The sequence below is a fragment of the Mus caroli genome, chromosome 19 (assembly GCF_900094665.2).
Source record: "Mus caroli chromosome 19, CAROLI_EIJ_v1.1, whole genome shotgun sequence".
Taxonomy (NCBI): Eukaryota; Metazoa; Chordata; class Mammalia; order Rodentia; family Muridae; genus Mus; species Mus caroli.
In genome coordinates this window covers 29,660,179-29,674,936 of record NC_034588.1, presented here as the reverse complement: position 1 = coordinate 29,674,936, position 14,758 = coordinate 29,660,179, and the positions used below count along the sequence as shown (strand labels likewise).

Sequence of the window (14,758 nt, the reverse complement as noted above, 5' to 3'; positions counted from 1 at the left end):
GTCTACATAGTAAGTTCTAAAACAGGCACATCCTGTGTCAAAAACATAAGAAACTTTGGGAAGACATTGTTATCTTAATGTACTTCTTTTTTTTACTCAATAAATACTAAGGGTGTATTATTTTCCAGGCATGAATAAGAAACAGCACTGAGTGAACTCCCACAGATAGTTACTGTCCAGTGTCTTATGATACCTTGTTTTAACCTCTACCACCCTGCCATTTTATCAGTTATCCAGGAATTTACAAAGGGAAAACAGTAGAAAAATCACTTGCTCAGTATTCTTTTTAAATGAATGCTAATTAGAATATTTTCTGGTTTTTAGGCTCTAAAACAAAGAGAAGCAATTTTAAAGCTCATCTTGAAAAATGAAAATGTAAGTAGAAAATGGTTTATTCTCGTCCTAAAATATGATGCTTTTGTTTATAAAGTCATTTTAGAAAGAAATGAAGAAGGACTCTGAGAATAATGTAACTTTAAACTTCACTTTAGTTATTCTTAAACTCTCCACTGTTAAACTAACTAAGTACCATGCATTGGATGCAGGTTTTAGAGTAATGTATCTGCAGATCCAACACTGTGACATTTCCCACACCATTTTATGCAGATGCAGGAATAGTTTTTAAAGAGGTTTGTTTGTTTGTTTCTTGTTTTTACTTCATTGCTGTACCTTTAAAACTGAAGTGACAGTTTAGAAGTGACGCCCGTAGCAATGGTTTGCACACTCAGTCATCAGGAGGCTGACACGGGCATGCGGTGCATCCAGGGCCAGCCTGGGCTACTCGGAGACGTGAATGAAGTGCACTGTCAGATATCTGCAAGAGTTTGCTTTTCTTCCTTACACAGTTCGCCCAGTTTTTGAATGTAGTGTTTTTATAAAGGGGCTGCTGTGTTAGATGTGTCCTTTGTCTAATGAGTTGTAAACTTTTCTCTGTTTCTTACGTCTTTTTTTTTTTTAAAGAATTATTCACTTTATGTACATTGTAGTTGTACACACCAGAATTCAGACATACCAGAAGAAGGCATCCAATCCCATTAGAGAAGGTTGTGAGCTACCACGTGATTGCTGGGAATTGAACTCAGGACCTCTGGAAGAGCAGCCAGTGCTCTTAACCTCTGAGCCATCTCTCCAGCCCCGGTAATGGAGTTCTATGCGTGCCAGACTTGTTGTCTGCTCACTGTTTGAACTCTGAGGGTCCCTTCGAGCCAGCATCATCCTGCCCCTCCCACGTTCCCTTGACTTCCACACTTTTTAGTGGTCGTTTTGAAAAGATTCTTTTTACTTTAAAATTTTAACCACATTCATATTTCATCTAAACATTTGTAATGATTCATTGGCATTACATTTTTGGGGGTGGGGGTGGTTTCAAGACAGGATTTCTCTGTCCTGGAGCTCACTCTGTAGACCAGGCTGGCCTCCATCTCAGAAATCCGCCTGCCCCTGCCTCCCAGGTGCTGGGATTAAAGGCCACCACTGCCCGGCAGTATTTATTTATTTATTTATTTATTTATTTATTTATTTATTTTTGATGGATCATCATTATTTTTGATAGTGAATCTCTTTCTGGCTTTACATCTTTTTGCCTGATAACTTTCTTGTTTTCCTTAGGAGCAGTGCTTTAATTAGTTCCTTTTAATATAAATTATATATAAATATAAATTACAAAATTTATATATGTGGGTTTGCCTGTATGTATTTAAGTGTAATATGTGTGTGTAATGCCTTGGAAGACGGACGAGATAGTTTGATTCCCAGAACTGGAGTTATAGACAGTTGGAGGCTCACTATGTCAGCGTTGGAAGCATAACCTTGGACATCTGGAAGGGCAATTGTTGCTTATCCACAGAGCCATCTCTCCAGTGCCCAAATTTGTTTCCTGTTAGGCTGTTTCCTGCTACTGTAATAGAATATAATAGATTTATTTAGTTCACAATTCTGGATGTTGGAAAGTTCAAGTGCGTGATAACAATATCCAGTCATATTCTGATACTTCATCAAAGGCACAGGGCCAAAAATAAAAAGCAAAAATAAAAAATAAAGAAAAATCCCAAACTTGCAAAATTGGTTTGATATGAACCAAACACCTTCTGTCAGGTCCAACTTTCCAGCATCACTTGAATTTGTCACTTATCAACTCTATAGCAATTATATATACTGTTTATAAAAGTTTAAAAAACTTACCAGCTTACAAGGATTAGATCTGTGATTATTAACCATTTAGGGAGTCAAGATAAAAGCCAGATAGCCTTTTCTAAGAAATCTACATATATTCATGTTTTTTTTTTTTTAATAGTTTCAGAAAAATACTATATTCTAGGTAAGGAATTTATGTCTTAGACAAGTGGCTTTTTGCCTTTTAATTGAATACTTTTTAACTATTTTGAGGAGAACATTTTATAGGTACAGTGCTACCATTGAATGAACCATTGTCCACTGGTAAACCTTTCACAGAGAGAGGTATCCGTCTAAGAAAACAGTAAGTTAGCAAATCTTCTGAACTAGTGTACATATTTTATTCCTAGAAGTAATTAGAAGATAGTTGAGGTAACCAATATAGTTATTTAATTTAAAATAGTTTAAGCTTGTCATGGTGGTACACTCAACCAGGTTTTACCATTTGTGAAGCTGAGGCAGGAGAACTGAAAGTTGAAGGCTAACCTGGGTTCTAATGCAAGACCCTGCCTCAGCAAATCACCACATGAGCAAGCAAACCACCACAGGAGCAAGAATTTACGTATATGGTATATTGTATAAGTAGACAGCTTATAGCTTTTTTTTTCCCTTTCAAAACAGGGTTTCTCTGTATAACCCTGGCTGTCCTAGAACTCACTATAGACTAGGTTGGCCTCAAACTCAGAAATCCCTACCTCTACCTCCAGAGTGCTAGGATTAAAGGCTCACAATGCCACCAGGCCTGTAACATGTTTGTAGCAGCAGGGTACACACACACACACACACACACACACACACACACACACACACACACACTGTAGCTGTCTTCAACACAGCAGAAGAGGGCGTCGGAGCCTGTTACAGATGGTTGTGAGCTAGATATGTGGTTGCTGGGAATTGAACTCAGGACCTCTGGCAGAGCAGTCAGTGCTCTTAACCACTAAGCCATCTCTCCAGCCCTTTATTTTGTTCTTAAAAGCCTCACATTAATAGCATACATTTAATAAAGGCAGCATCATCATGCTTTCATGTTACTAAGTAGAATCAGAGTTTATTGTGCAAGCTGTTAGCATTTAAGAAAGATATGTTACCACCCTCTTAGCAAAAAATCTTTCTCATTTGCTTCATAGTTAATGTTTGCTTTTTATATTCCGAAATGATAGGTGTATGTACAGGTACAGATGGATTTCTTTTTCTAGCGAAATTTTTTTCACTCTGCAATGACGTATTTCCCCAACTATACATTTTGGATAAATATTATACTCTAATCCACCTAAATCCGACCTAGCACAACTAAAGTATTATATTATATCCACTTCCCTAATAGTTACCTTACATATAACTTTCTACCATTTATTTTCAACTATATATTTTTCTTTCAAGTAGAACATAAAGCCTGCTTCTTTCAGCCTATGTGACTGTTCTAATCCACAGCCATAATTTTATCATGTCTATATCTTGTCTTAGTTTAGTTGTTTGCAGTTACTGTGTTATAATTATAAGCTTGAATTGATTTGTTCTTCATTTAGTTCTTCTCATGAAATGTGCCTTCTTTTTGCTTTCTGTCCCCTCTGCAGTCTCATGTTCAGTAGTGTATTTATATTTCAAATTTCCTTTTTTCTCTTTCTGTATTGATTTTGAATTCACATAGGCTTGGTAGAACTGCAACATTTCATGAGAAGCATATGTAATGTCCAGCCTCTGCCTTCTTTCCAGCCTTACTGTACACATTTCCTGTGTCTTACAGAGCCTTTACTTAGGAGTTTCCTTCTGCTTTCTGTACCCTAAATTAAAGATTGTTGTGAGGATAGTCTATCTTTCCTTTTGATTCCTTTTTATCAAATACAAATAACTTATATTCCTTTTTTTAAAAGTACTTGTTTATTATTATTACTATTATTATTATATGTATAAGCACTCTGGCTGTATGTACACCTACGTGCAAGAAGAGGGCATCATATCTATTTACAGATAGTCAGGGCCAACTATGTGGTTGCTGGGAATTGAACTCTGGACCTTTTGGAAGAGCAGCCAGTGCTCTTAACCACTGAGCCATCTCACCAGCTCCACCTAATTTCTCTTCATTTAGCATTTCTATTTAAAAAGGATGATACTAATTTGAAGGTCGTAGTTGCAGAGTTGAATAATGAATGTGTTGTTGAAATAAAGGAAACTTAAAACATTCCTAGAATTAGTGGAAATAAAAATAGCATTCCAAAACCTATGGGATCCAAGAAAACAGTCCAAAGAAGGAAACTTACCATTCTATGTTCCTGCATTAAAATTTAGACCTCAAATAACCTGATGATGCCTTTTAGGACATTGGAAAGTAAGAAAGAATAAAAAAATTCCCAGAGCAGTAGACCATGTGAAATAGCTAAAATCAGGACAGAAATTAATGAAATAGAAAGAAACAAACAAAAAATACAAAGAGTCAGTGAAATAAACAGTTCTTTCTTTGATAAGATTGACAAGCCTTTAGTCCAGTTAATAGAAAGAGAAAACCTGAATGATTAAAGTCAGAAATGAGAAGGGAGGCACTGTAACAGCACTGAGGGAATTCAGAAACCAGGAAGGCAGTAGGTTTAAAACTGTGTTAAACTAGGGAATGGATAGGAGTAGGCGACTTTTTACATGACTTACTAAATCTTAACCAAGATGGGTGAGTCGTTTAAACTTCTCTATAACAAGCAATGAACACGAAACAGTATTAAAAATATACCAGAAGGAGCTGGAGACCGTTCAGTGACTTAGAATACTTCTTGCTCTTGCATCCACATGATGGCTCACATCCGTTCTACTCTAGTTCCAAGGATCTGATGCCTTCTTCTGACCTCCATGGTCATCAGGCATACACACTGAACATATATCTATACAGGCAAAACATTTATACGTGTAAAATTAAATAAATATGAAAATGTTTAAATCTCCCAATTAAAAAAATGCAGGGCCAGGTAGATTCAGCACAGAATTTTAGACCTTCAAAGAACAGCTTAAGCCAATTTGTCAAATCATTCTTTAAGAATTTTATAATGTCTCCTTTTAAAATTTGTTTGTTTGAAAAAGGTAGGTACTTTGTGTAGCCTCAGCTGCTGGCTGGCCTGGTACTTAATAGGTAGCCCAGGCTAGCCTTCATTTCCTCCTGATGTGCCTCGTGAGTGCTGCTGGGGTGATAGAATAACAGGCATGTGTCACAGAACCCAACTTACTTTTATCTTTTTTTCCCTGTATAGAATTACTGTTCTTAAAACAAAATATTCCATAATTAGAAATTGAGTAATAAAGGTGGCATCCATTCCTTAGGAGTAAAGAAAATTATTGTGGCAAATGGGTATATGGGGAGAACCTAGGGATGAACGTCTGCTGCCTCTTCATATCCTGCTTCTATGACCTGTCTACCCTTGCCCAGCCTTCAGACTATTAATAGAATATGAAAATTGTGCTGCTTACTTGCAGGATTAAATGAAAATTATATGTATAAGCTGCTTAGCATTGGAAATGAGACCTTAGATTGTGGATAATAAACACGAATACATTGATTTTCTTGTTTATTTTTTCCTTATTGTACATTAGTGTGTTTTAAATTTCCCCAAGCCCTGTAAGCTTAGATGGAAGGACAATACCAAGTGCTAAATTGAATTAGTATTCAGTTACCATTGTGCTAGAAAGGAATTTTAAGTGTAAAGACAGACCCAGTAAAGACACGTGCACATGTTTCAGATGTAGTGACAATGAAAAAAAATTTTTTTTTAATTACAGTTTTATGGTACTAATAGCTTGCTATTTCTCTTTACTTGACTGTTACAACATTCTGAACATTAATTCTCAGATGGATATTTGTAAGTATTTTGCTTAATTTTGTATATTTATTATAAACATATTTCATGTTTATTTAAGGTGGATAGACACGTAGATCTTCTAGAAGTTGCCCAGGAAACTGATGGATTTTCAGGAAGTGACCTAAAAGAAATGTGTCGGGATGCTGCCCTCCTCTGTGTCAGGGAATATGTCAATTCTACATCAGAAGAAAGGTAACTGTGTAGACTCATTTTCTGGTATTTGTCAAATACTTTTGATGAGGTGACTATGGCTATTTTGCTTTATACTAGATTACTTATAGAAAAAGACACTTGAATTAGCAACTTGGGCCTTTATTATTTATTGGCATCTTCCTGCATGTGTTTGTGTATGTATATGGATATATGCTCATCTGTGTGCACGCAGGCTGATTTGAGTGCCTTACCGCTCCTTACCACCTTAGCTTTTGAAATGATGGGGTCTTACTGACCCAGAGGTCTCTAGTTATACTAGATTGGCTGCTCAGCGAGATCTAGGGACCCTTGTGTCACAGCCTTCACACTCCTGGAATAACAGGCACACTCTACCTTTTTTTTTTTTTAATGTGAGATGATACTCAAGTCCTCATGGTGGCCTAGCAAGTGCTTTACCTCTTGAGTTACTCCCCAGCCCTGATTGCCATCTTCCTAAAGAAGTCTGTAAATGGAAAAACTGCTGTGGGGATGTTCTAGAATTAAGGGGCAAAATGCTGAGTTTTATTTGATAAACAATGGGGTGAGTCACAAAAACCCAGGCTTGCCCTCTTTGTTAGGAAAACAGGGTTCCCTTGAATCTATAGATTGTTTCTGTACCTTAAAGTTCCTTTCTGTGTAGAAGTGAGTATGTATCTTTCAGAAACTTCATACATAAGAAAAGTGTGTGGAGCAGGGTGGACAGGGCTTCACCTTAACAGTAATGCAGTTACTAACATGTAACATGACTCCCATGTCAGTCTTTGAAAATGTGAGTTTGAGAAGTCAACTTTGTCATCCTTATTTCAGCAAAAGTAAGTTAGCTCTGAATTAACTCCTTTGAGAAAGATTCTGAAAAGGCCTTTCTCCTGAAGCTGCAGCACACCTTGTATCTTTTTAGAGTGTCAGCTCTCTGATAAAGAATTTTTTTAGTAAACCAGTATACCTTTGAGGTCATGTTAAAGGAGTTTGCCAACTCTTCTCTGAAGTTTTCATGCCATGTGACCCTGACTTGCCAGCCTGTGTTTCCATGCATCTAATTATAGTGTGTGCCATAGTAAGCTTCTCTTAAAAGTCACTCGCTTTTGTATGAGGTCCCTGCCAGACAGTAGCACCATACTGCTGCCTCCTGCCCCATGTGAGAGATGCATCCCATGTGTGTACTGCCCATGTATAATTCCAGCTATTTCAGCATGTTAACATCATCAGAAATCTACCTTCCAAAGGTCTTTCTTCTCGCAGAAAAAAATAAAAGAAACAAATAGCATATAAACTGTGCTTAATTAATTACATTAATAATGAAAGAAAAACCTTGGCAAGCCCTGAAAATTTCAGTGGGAAAATCTGGTTATTAGACTTGAATCATCCTGTTTTACCCAAAACATTTTTTCCCCAAGTGTCTGTAAACTGTCAAGTAGCAGAATATACCAGGGGTTTGTTTTTGTTGTCTTGTTTTGTTTTTGGTAAAGTGAAGGGGATTTGAAGTATTTGTTTTTTTCAAATTGAGTGTTAAGTCTTACTTCTATCTTATAAAAGGCTATTCATGCACATAAATATATGTATATGCCTAGGAATGCTAGATTTTGGTTCTCTATTCACAAGAGTAACTTGGTTTCCTGGTTAGAATTTATGCATCTGTTTGAATAGCTTTTTTTAATGAAAATGTGCTGCTCTTACATTCTTGGTGTAAAGTGACTTATACAGCCATTTTGCTTTGCTACCTCCTATTCCTCGGTGCTTTTAGAAGCTGTCTTTCAAGGGGCTGGCTCAGTGCACTGGCTCACCCACACTGTGGTTCAATACTGTCTGTAACTCCAGGTCCAGGGAACCTGCTGCCCTCTTATGACCAGGCTCTAGACACACACAGTGTACATATGGATATGTAGACAGACACGCATACACATAAAGTAAAATAAAAATAAATCTTAGAACAGTGTCTTGCATATACTCATCTATAGACACCTTCTAGAATGGGTTCATTGTGTTGCCATTCTCTTTGGGCTCTTGAAGGAGGAAGAAACTGTTGTTATTCTCTGTGTAATTAAAATCATCTTTCAACACATGCATCTTTTGAATCTTGGTAAAATATGTTAGGTAGGTATACTCTAAAGAGATTTGGCAATTTGATTGTTTTGTTTACATTTTAGCCATGATGAAGATGAAATCCGGCCTGTGCAACAGCAGGACCTGCATCGGGCAATTGAAAAGATGAAGAAATCCAAGGATGCAGCCTTTCAGAATGTTCTGACTCACGTTTGTTTAGATTAGGAGCTAAAGATCATTTGTACTGTCCAGTGATCTCGTGGGACGTGCTCTCATCTGTACAGCAGTGAGGGAAATCCAGGCTTGTGGTTATATACTCAGATCTTTGGTCTGTTATATAAACGGTGTTATTGCTTGTCAGAAATCATGCGGAGGAAGCTGAGTGCAGCCTGAGTGTGGGTGCTTGTTGGACCTTTTTAGCCATATGCTGTTATAGCCTTATAGAGTCTAAGCTGGTCTTAATGTAGTAAATGATTTGTCAAGTCATTAGTGAGGAACGGGGTGTGGTTAGGTGCTGGTTTCTAGACGTGAGTATGAATGTGAGTGTGTGTGTATGAGTGTATATCAAATGTATATATCCACTTTTTTAAAATATTCTGTAGATAGGTTTGAATTCAGAAGCTTTTTTTCCCCCCAACTACTGAATCCAAAAGCACCAGATAGTCTGTAGCAAAACTGGGATTTAAGGCAGGATTTGACAGGTCCAGTGAGATTCAGCCATTCCTAGGTGTCACTAGGTGTTGGGCAGTTTTTTTTAGTTGAAAATTTCCTCTGCGGTTGGTTGAATCAACCACATCTGAATATGCACGTGTCTCAATTATAGTGGTTGTCAGGAGAATCAGATAACAAACCCAATTGCTCAGTGATCAGCAGTGATTATTCCACCTCACCCTGCTGTGACACCGAGTAGACTTTGAAGTTTTACACTGAAGTACATTAAGAAGGATTGAAAACCTTTCAAAAGAATGGGTTTAAGAAACCTCAGTCCTCTTTAATCCGTGTACATAATTCTCAGTGTAACAGGTCTGTAACTGTGTTCCTTAAATGTGGTTTGAAAGTTATATGTTCTTTAATTATGTTCAAATTTCATTTGGTCACCCAAACAAAATGATAGTTTATATAAATAGTTACTACTAAATGTGCTAAAAAATACTCACTTTGTAACTTAAATTTAAAAATTTTCTCATTTATAACTGTGTTCAAATAATACACATCAAAATTCTCGTGTTGTATCTGTAGTCACTTGATGCTATGCGAACCACATATAAACCTCGTCTTTTTTCAAACCTCCAGTAGCCAGAATTCTGATTCGGGCACATGCGACAGAGCTAGAGTACAGTGCCACAGCACAATCCTAAGGTGCCTCTGAATCACCAGAGAGATTAAACGGTGACAAAAATGCTTTGGGTTTTATTATTTGTTTTATTTCTTTGAAAACTAAATTCTCCTGTTTACTGAGTTAATTTCTCTAGTAATGTGTCTCACAAGAACCTTCTAGACACTTGCTTCCTCCATTGTGTTTTGGGGCTGTAGATTGCAGGAGACTACTTAGGATAACAAAAAGCAAGCTGGGCAAGATTGTAAAGAAGATGGGAAATGAATGCTAATACAAGACGCCAAGAAACATATCCTGTTTTTATAATTTACAATAAAAGTCCTTTCCTTTTGATTCTTTTTTTTCCACTTAGTTCTTGATTGTTTTCAGTTGCTTTGATTGCAGATTTTGTTGTTTATAAGATTTGTGTTTGGGCAGTTGAGATTTCACATTTTTATAGCAGACATTTTAATATTGATTTATTCTGTTTAAATATGAGTTTTAGTAATTTAATTTTAATGTAATGGCATGTTCAGAAATGATTGATGTGTATATTCCTTTGTGTCTTTTTCATCTTCTATTAAATTCAGATTATCCGATTATAGCACTGAATTTTTATGGTTCTCACCAGGTGAAGAGAAATACACTAGCCCCAACAACCATGACTCCTGTAGGCGCACTAAGCCATCAAGTCACAGAAACTATTTCCATATAGTGTTTGTAATTTCCATTCTGCTTGAGAGAGACATTTCACATATGTGCTTGGCTGTTAGGTTTTAAAGCATTTGCTTTGGGTTGTACAGATTGAGTCAGGCTTATTTGCTGCTTCGTTTCTGTTCTGATCTATGAGGCAACTGTGGCACCTACTTTTAAGGAGTTGGGACGGTGCGATAGCATGGAGGCACTCAGTGGTGTGCCTTGCAATCACTGCACAAATGTTAGCTATTACGCTACTGACGGTATTCTCTATATATACTGTATGTAACGTGTATCTTGTCAGCCCAACTGTGTCTCAGTCTCTAAGCCTACACTCATTTCTGTCATCTCTAGGCCTTCACTCTAGGGACCAAGATGAAAAAGCCATGGTTCTCTGAATCTCACTGTTGGATGACTTCTGATTGGTTTGATGTCTCCTCCTGTTTTCATGCCTTTTAAAATTGAGATTTTTTAACTCAGTGTTTGAGTCAGTTTTGACTTTGAGTCAACTTTCACTACCTCTTTCCTGCTGAAACCTACTCCCTACCTGCAGTTAAAGCTGGGACTCATTAAGAGCTGGGTTGACATGATCTAAATATTTTGCTATGGACCATAATAAACCAGTATTATTTAACATCTGTAATTTATGGGTTTGATTCAAGATGACAGTGTCTGGAGGGTGAGCTGCTTGTATAAGAGTGAGAGGAGCCTCTCATTGGTTGGCTTTGTTTCCTACTGTAATTGGGTTATTTATGGACAGGTTATGGCTTTCTTCTGGATGAAATAAACTGGGTGTTATATAATTACATTTTTAAGCCTCTCTTAAAGTCAGAATGTTAAAAATTGCAAAAAAGTGAGGGTATAGCCTACATGAATAAAATTCCAGCATTGTCTTGGTATCTCAAGTAAAGCTGTACCATCCTCTATGTTTGGGGAAAATTCTGTCCAAAGGGGCCAGAGAAAAGACGTAGTAGTTAGGATCGTGTACTATTTGTTCTTGCAGAAGATCTGAGTTTGGTTCCTAGCACCCATGTTGGCCATGTTATACAGTGGTGTATAATTCCATTTCCATGGGAATCTAATGCCTCTGTGAGCACCTGCATTCACATGTACACCACATACACCTACCTACACACACACACACAATAAATCTGTTGCGATCATATTTAAGAGGACCTGACCCATACGAAACAATCTAACTGAACCTACTAAAGTAGCTAATGCATACAAGAGTTACCATGTAAATGAAATCAAATCAAGAAAGTCATTTCACAATGTTAATTGAAGACATGCTGGCAAACCTGGTAATTGTTACACCGTTTTTGATAGTAGCCAGTAAGAGCATTACTAAAATTCTGATGGGGGTTGTTTTTGTGGTAGTCTTAATATTTACAGTTCTAAACCTTTTTTTGTGGAGACTGGAAAGATGGCTCAGCAATTAAGAGTGTGCTTGCTGCTCTTCAAAGGACACCAGGTTCATTCCCAGCACCCAGTTCCCTCCCGCACAATTTTCTGACATTCCCATTTCAGAGACTCCAAGGCAAATTCCTGGCGCCCGCAAGCAGCCATACTCACATGATGAACACACATAAATCAAAATAAATCTGCTTTGAGACTGTTTTTAGATAGCTTTTGTGCTTTGAACTAAGATGTTAGTGCTATGTTGTGGGACACATAAAAAACATGGGTTTGGAAACCATGACAGTTCAGGTGTTTGTTTTTGAGAGAGGGTCTCTCAGGCTGTCCTGAAACTCCTGCATCAGTTTTCCTGGTGTCTGCCCACCATGATGGCACAGTTCTAACCAAACACCAAAAAGAATTGATAATGAATATATAAATGTGTAACCAAGAAATAATGTAGACCATATTGTTGGTTTTTTGTTTTTTTGTTTTTTCGTTTTTTCCTTCCGAGACAGGGTTTCTCTGTACAGCCCTGGCTGTCCTGGAACTCACTCTCTAGACCAGGCTGGCCTCCAACTCAGAAATCCGCCTGCCTTTGCCTCCCCAGTGCTGGGATTAAAGGCTTGCGCCACCACGCCCGGTGGGCCACATTGTTTTAAAGATGCATTAGATTTCAGAAATCAGATACTCTACAGATTGCTTCACGGGCACATCTAGGCCATAGTGAACCTTAGAAAGACTACCCAACTAGGATTCTGTTGGCAGCAACCAACTGTAGATAATCTAGAAAATAATTTATTTGAAGCAGGTGGAACACCTGGCCTCAGAGGGGGAGCCGAAGGAACCGATCTTCTAAATATTGCGCTCCATATGGGTTTTATTTTTAGCAAAGATTGCTCAAGGCCTTCTATTATTCCTTCATTGGCCTTCAGGAACTTTGCCTGTTGTTCTGAGAACTCCTTGGATTATTAAAATAGATCGCATTGAGTAAAGGGGTCTGTTGGAGACATTGAGACTAAGAACAAAAGGAGACTGGTAAATTCATTCTAAAAACTTATGGGGAGAGTGTTGGACAAACTAGAGTGGCAGTTAGCCTGCTGATTGTGAACCACAGATAAGCCACTGGGCATGCAGAGAATGAGAAGGGAGCCATTCCTGTGGACAGACTTCCAAGGACTGGTGTGTGGGATCCTGTTAGGTTCTTTCCCTTGGAGTGCTATTTACTATGGCCAACTCTGCCTAGGTAAAATAACTTAATGTTTTTATACTAGCTGGCTGATACAAGAGAGCTGTGGAAAGTGAAACAAAACACAGGTTTTTGTTTCCAGTGAGTGCAAGACCTTTCCTCTGACAAGAGTAAAGGGCAGATCGTTGCCTGTTCCAGTCCCAGTTGCACTGGACCCGTGCGGTGTCTTTAACTGAACAAGCTGGCTGGCTTGGCTGAGCCCCCTACTCACCCCTACACCAGCTTTTCCATCTTGTTTGTTTGAGCTGGGAGGAGTTTGGGTTCCACCTTCAGATGTTTGTCGCTTTCATTTGTTTTTAATTCTGAAAGGTGAAATCCAGTCATCTTGAGAACATACAGGGCATCTAGACCCTCTCCTGGCATGTTCTTGACAAAATCTAAAGTAGCAGGATTATAGCCTAGCAGTCTATTTTTGTAGGTGTGTTTCCAGTTGCAGTTTGTCCCAATAAATACACTGTTGTCTTCAATATCTCCTGAATTACCCTCATCTTTGCAAAATATCCCTGGCAGATGCACACAGATCCTTACTCCATTCATACTAGGCTACTCTGCACTAATACTGCCAAGGTAAGGCCAAGCTTACCTCTGAACGGCTTCTCTCCAAATGAAGGAAGAGGGTTGGCTCGTTTTCTTTTGGGTTTTTTGTTTTTGTTTTCCCCACTCTGATTTGCTAGCCTTATAATAAAATAGGTTTTTTTTTTTTTAACCTCTAGAACCTGGCTAAAATGTTCAAATCTCACAAGTAGCCCATTTATTTTTACTAATTTAAGTAAAATAACTTTGGAATGCATATAGTGAACTGTTTGAATGTCATCTTCGTTTGGTAACTGTTCTGTGTGTGTGCGCGACCCAGTAAAAGTATTCCCCAAGGAACTGTGTTGATGCCAGGGTTGGGAAAGATCAGCATCTCTATACAGATGGTCTCTAACTGCCTATTAGTAGACAATGGACATTTGAGTCATTCAAAAGCTGCATCGTCCCCTTAAACCTTTAGGCACAAGAATAACTAGCTCGTCTGTTAGATCACTGGTTTCTTCCCTGGAAGGACATCTATGTAGAATAGAAATGCTTGCTAGACTCAGATGCCTAATAGAAAAGTGGGAAATGGGGAAGGGGAAATGCAAACTTGCTGTTCTTGAGGAACCAAGATTGGTTTCTTGCAGGACAGATTAGTTAGAAAGAATTATTGGGGCCTGATAAACAGTGATGGCCTTAGTCAGGGTTTCTATTCCTACACAAACATGATGACCAAGAAGCAAGTTGGGGAGGAAAGGGTTTATTCTGCTTACACTTCCGTACTGCTGTTCATCACCAAAGGAAGTCAGGACTGGAACTCAAGCAGGTCAGAAAGCGGGAGCTGATGCAGAGGCCATGGAGGGATGTTCCTTACTGGCTGGCTATTCCTGGCTTGCTCAGCCTGCTCTCTTATAGAACCCAAGACTACCAGCCCAGAGATGGCACCACCCACAAGGGGCCTTTCCCCCTTGATCACTAATTGAGAAAATGCCTTGCAGCTGGATCTCATGGAGGCATTTCCTCAACTGAAGCTCCTTTCTCTGTGATAACCCCAGCTGTGTCAAGTTGACACATAACACCTGCCAGTACACTGATGTAAGGTCTGACTGACTGATTTATGTATGTCTTTCCAGGATTTGTTTGCACTTCCTTAAGAGTGACACCTGTACATAGACATTTCTTAGACTCCTGTGCCCTACTAATTGATAATAGGAGTCACCAACTATGATCTGAGGAGAAAACAAAGGAACTACAAATGATACCATTCACTCAATTTTTTTTTTAATTTATCCTTTTATTTTTTTGAAGACTGGATCTTACGCAGCCCAGGTTAGTTTCAAA

The 14,758-nt window shown here is 38.3% G+C and overlaps 1 protein-coding gene across 3 annotated transcripts in view; it reads left to right on the top strand.

The window, feature by feature from the left end:
* Atad1 (ATPase family AAA domain containing 1) overlaps positions 1-10,147 on the top strand; it is a 61,089-nt gene extending 50,942 nt beyond the window's left edge. For 2 of the 3 annotated variants that reach the window (XM_021152111.2, XM_021152113.2), the window contains exons 8-10: positions 325-375; positions 6,070-6,203; positions 8,348-9,915. In XM_021152111.2, the coding sequence (XP_021007770.1) occupies positions 325-375; positions 6,070-6,203; positions 8,348-8,468 (306 nt within the window). In that variant the 3' untranslated portion in view covers positions 8,469-9,915. Of the gene's footprint in view, positions 1-324; positions 376-6,069; positions 6,204-8,347 lie in introns of all 3 variants that reach the window. The other variant, XM_021152107.2, reaches the window with a different exon arrangement.
* Positions 10,148-14,758: the final 4,611 nt, after the last annotated feature.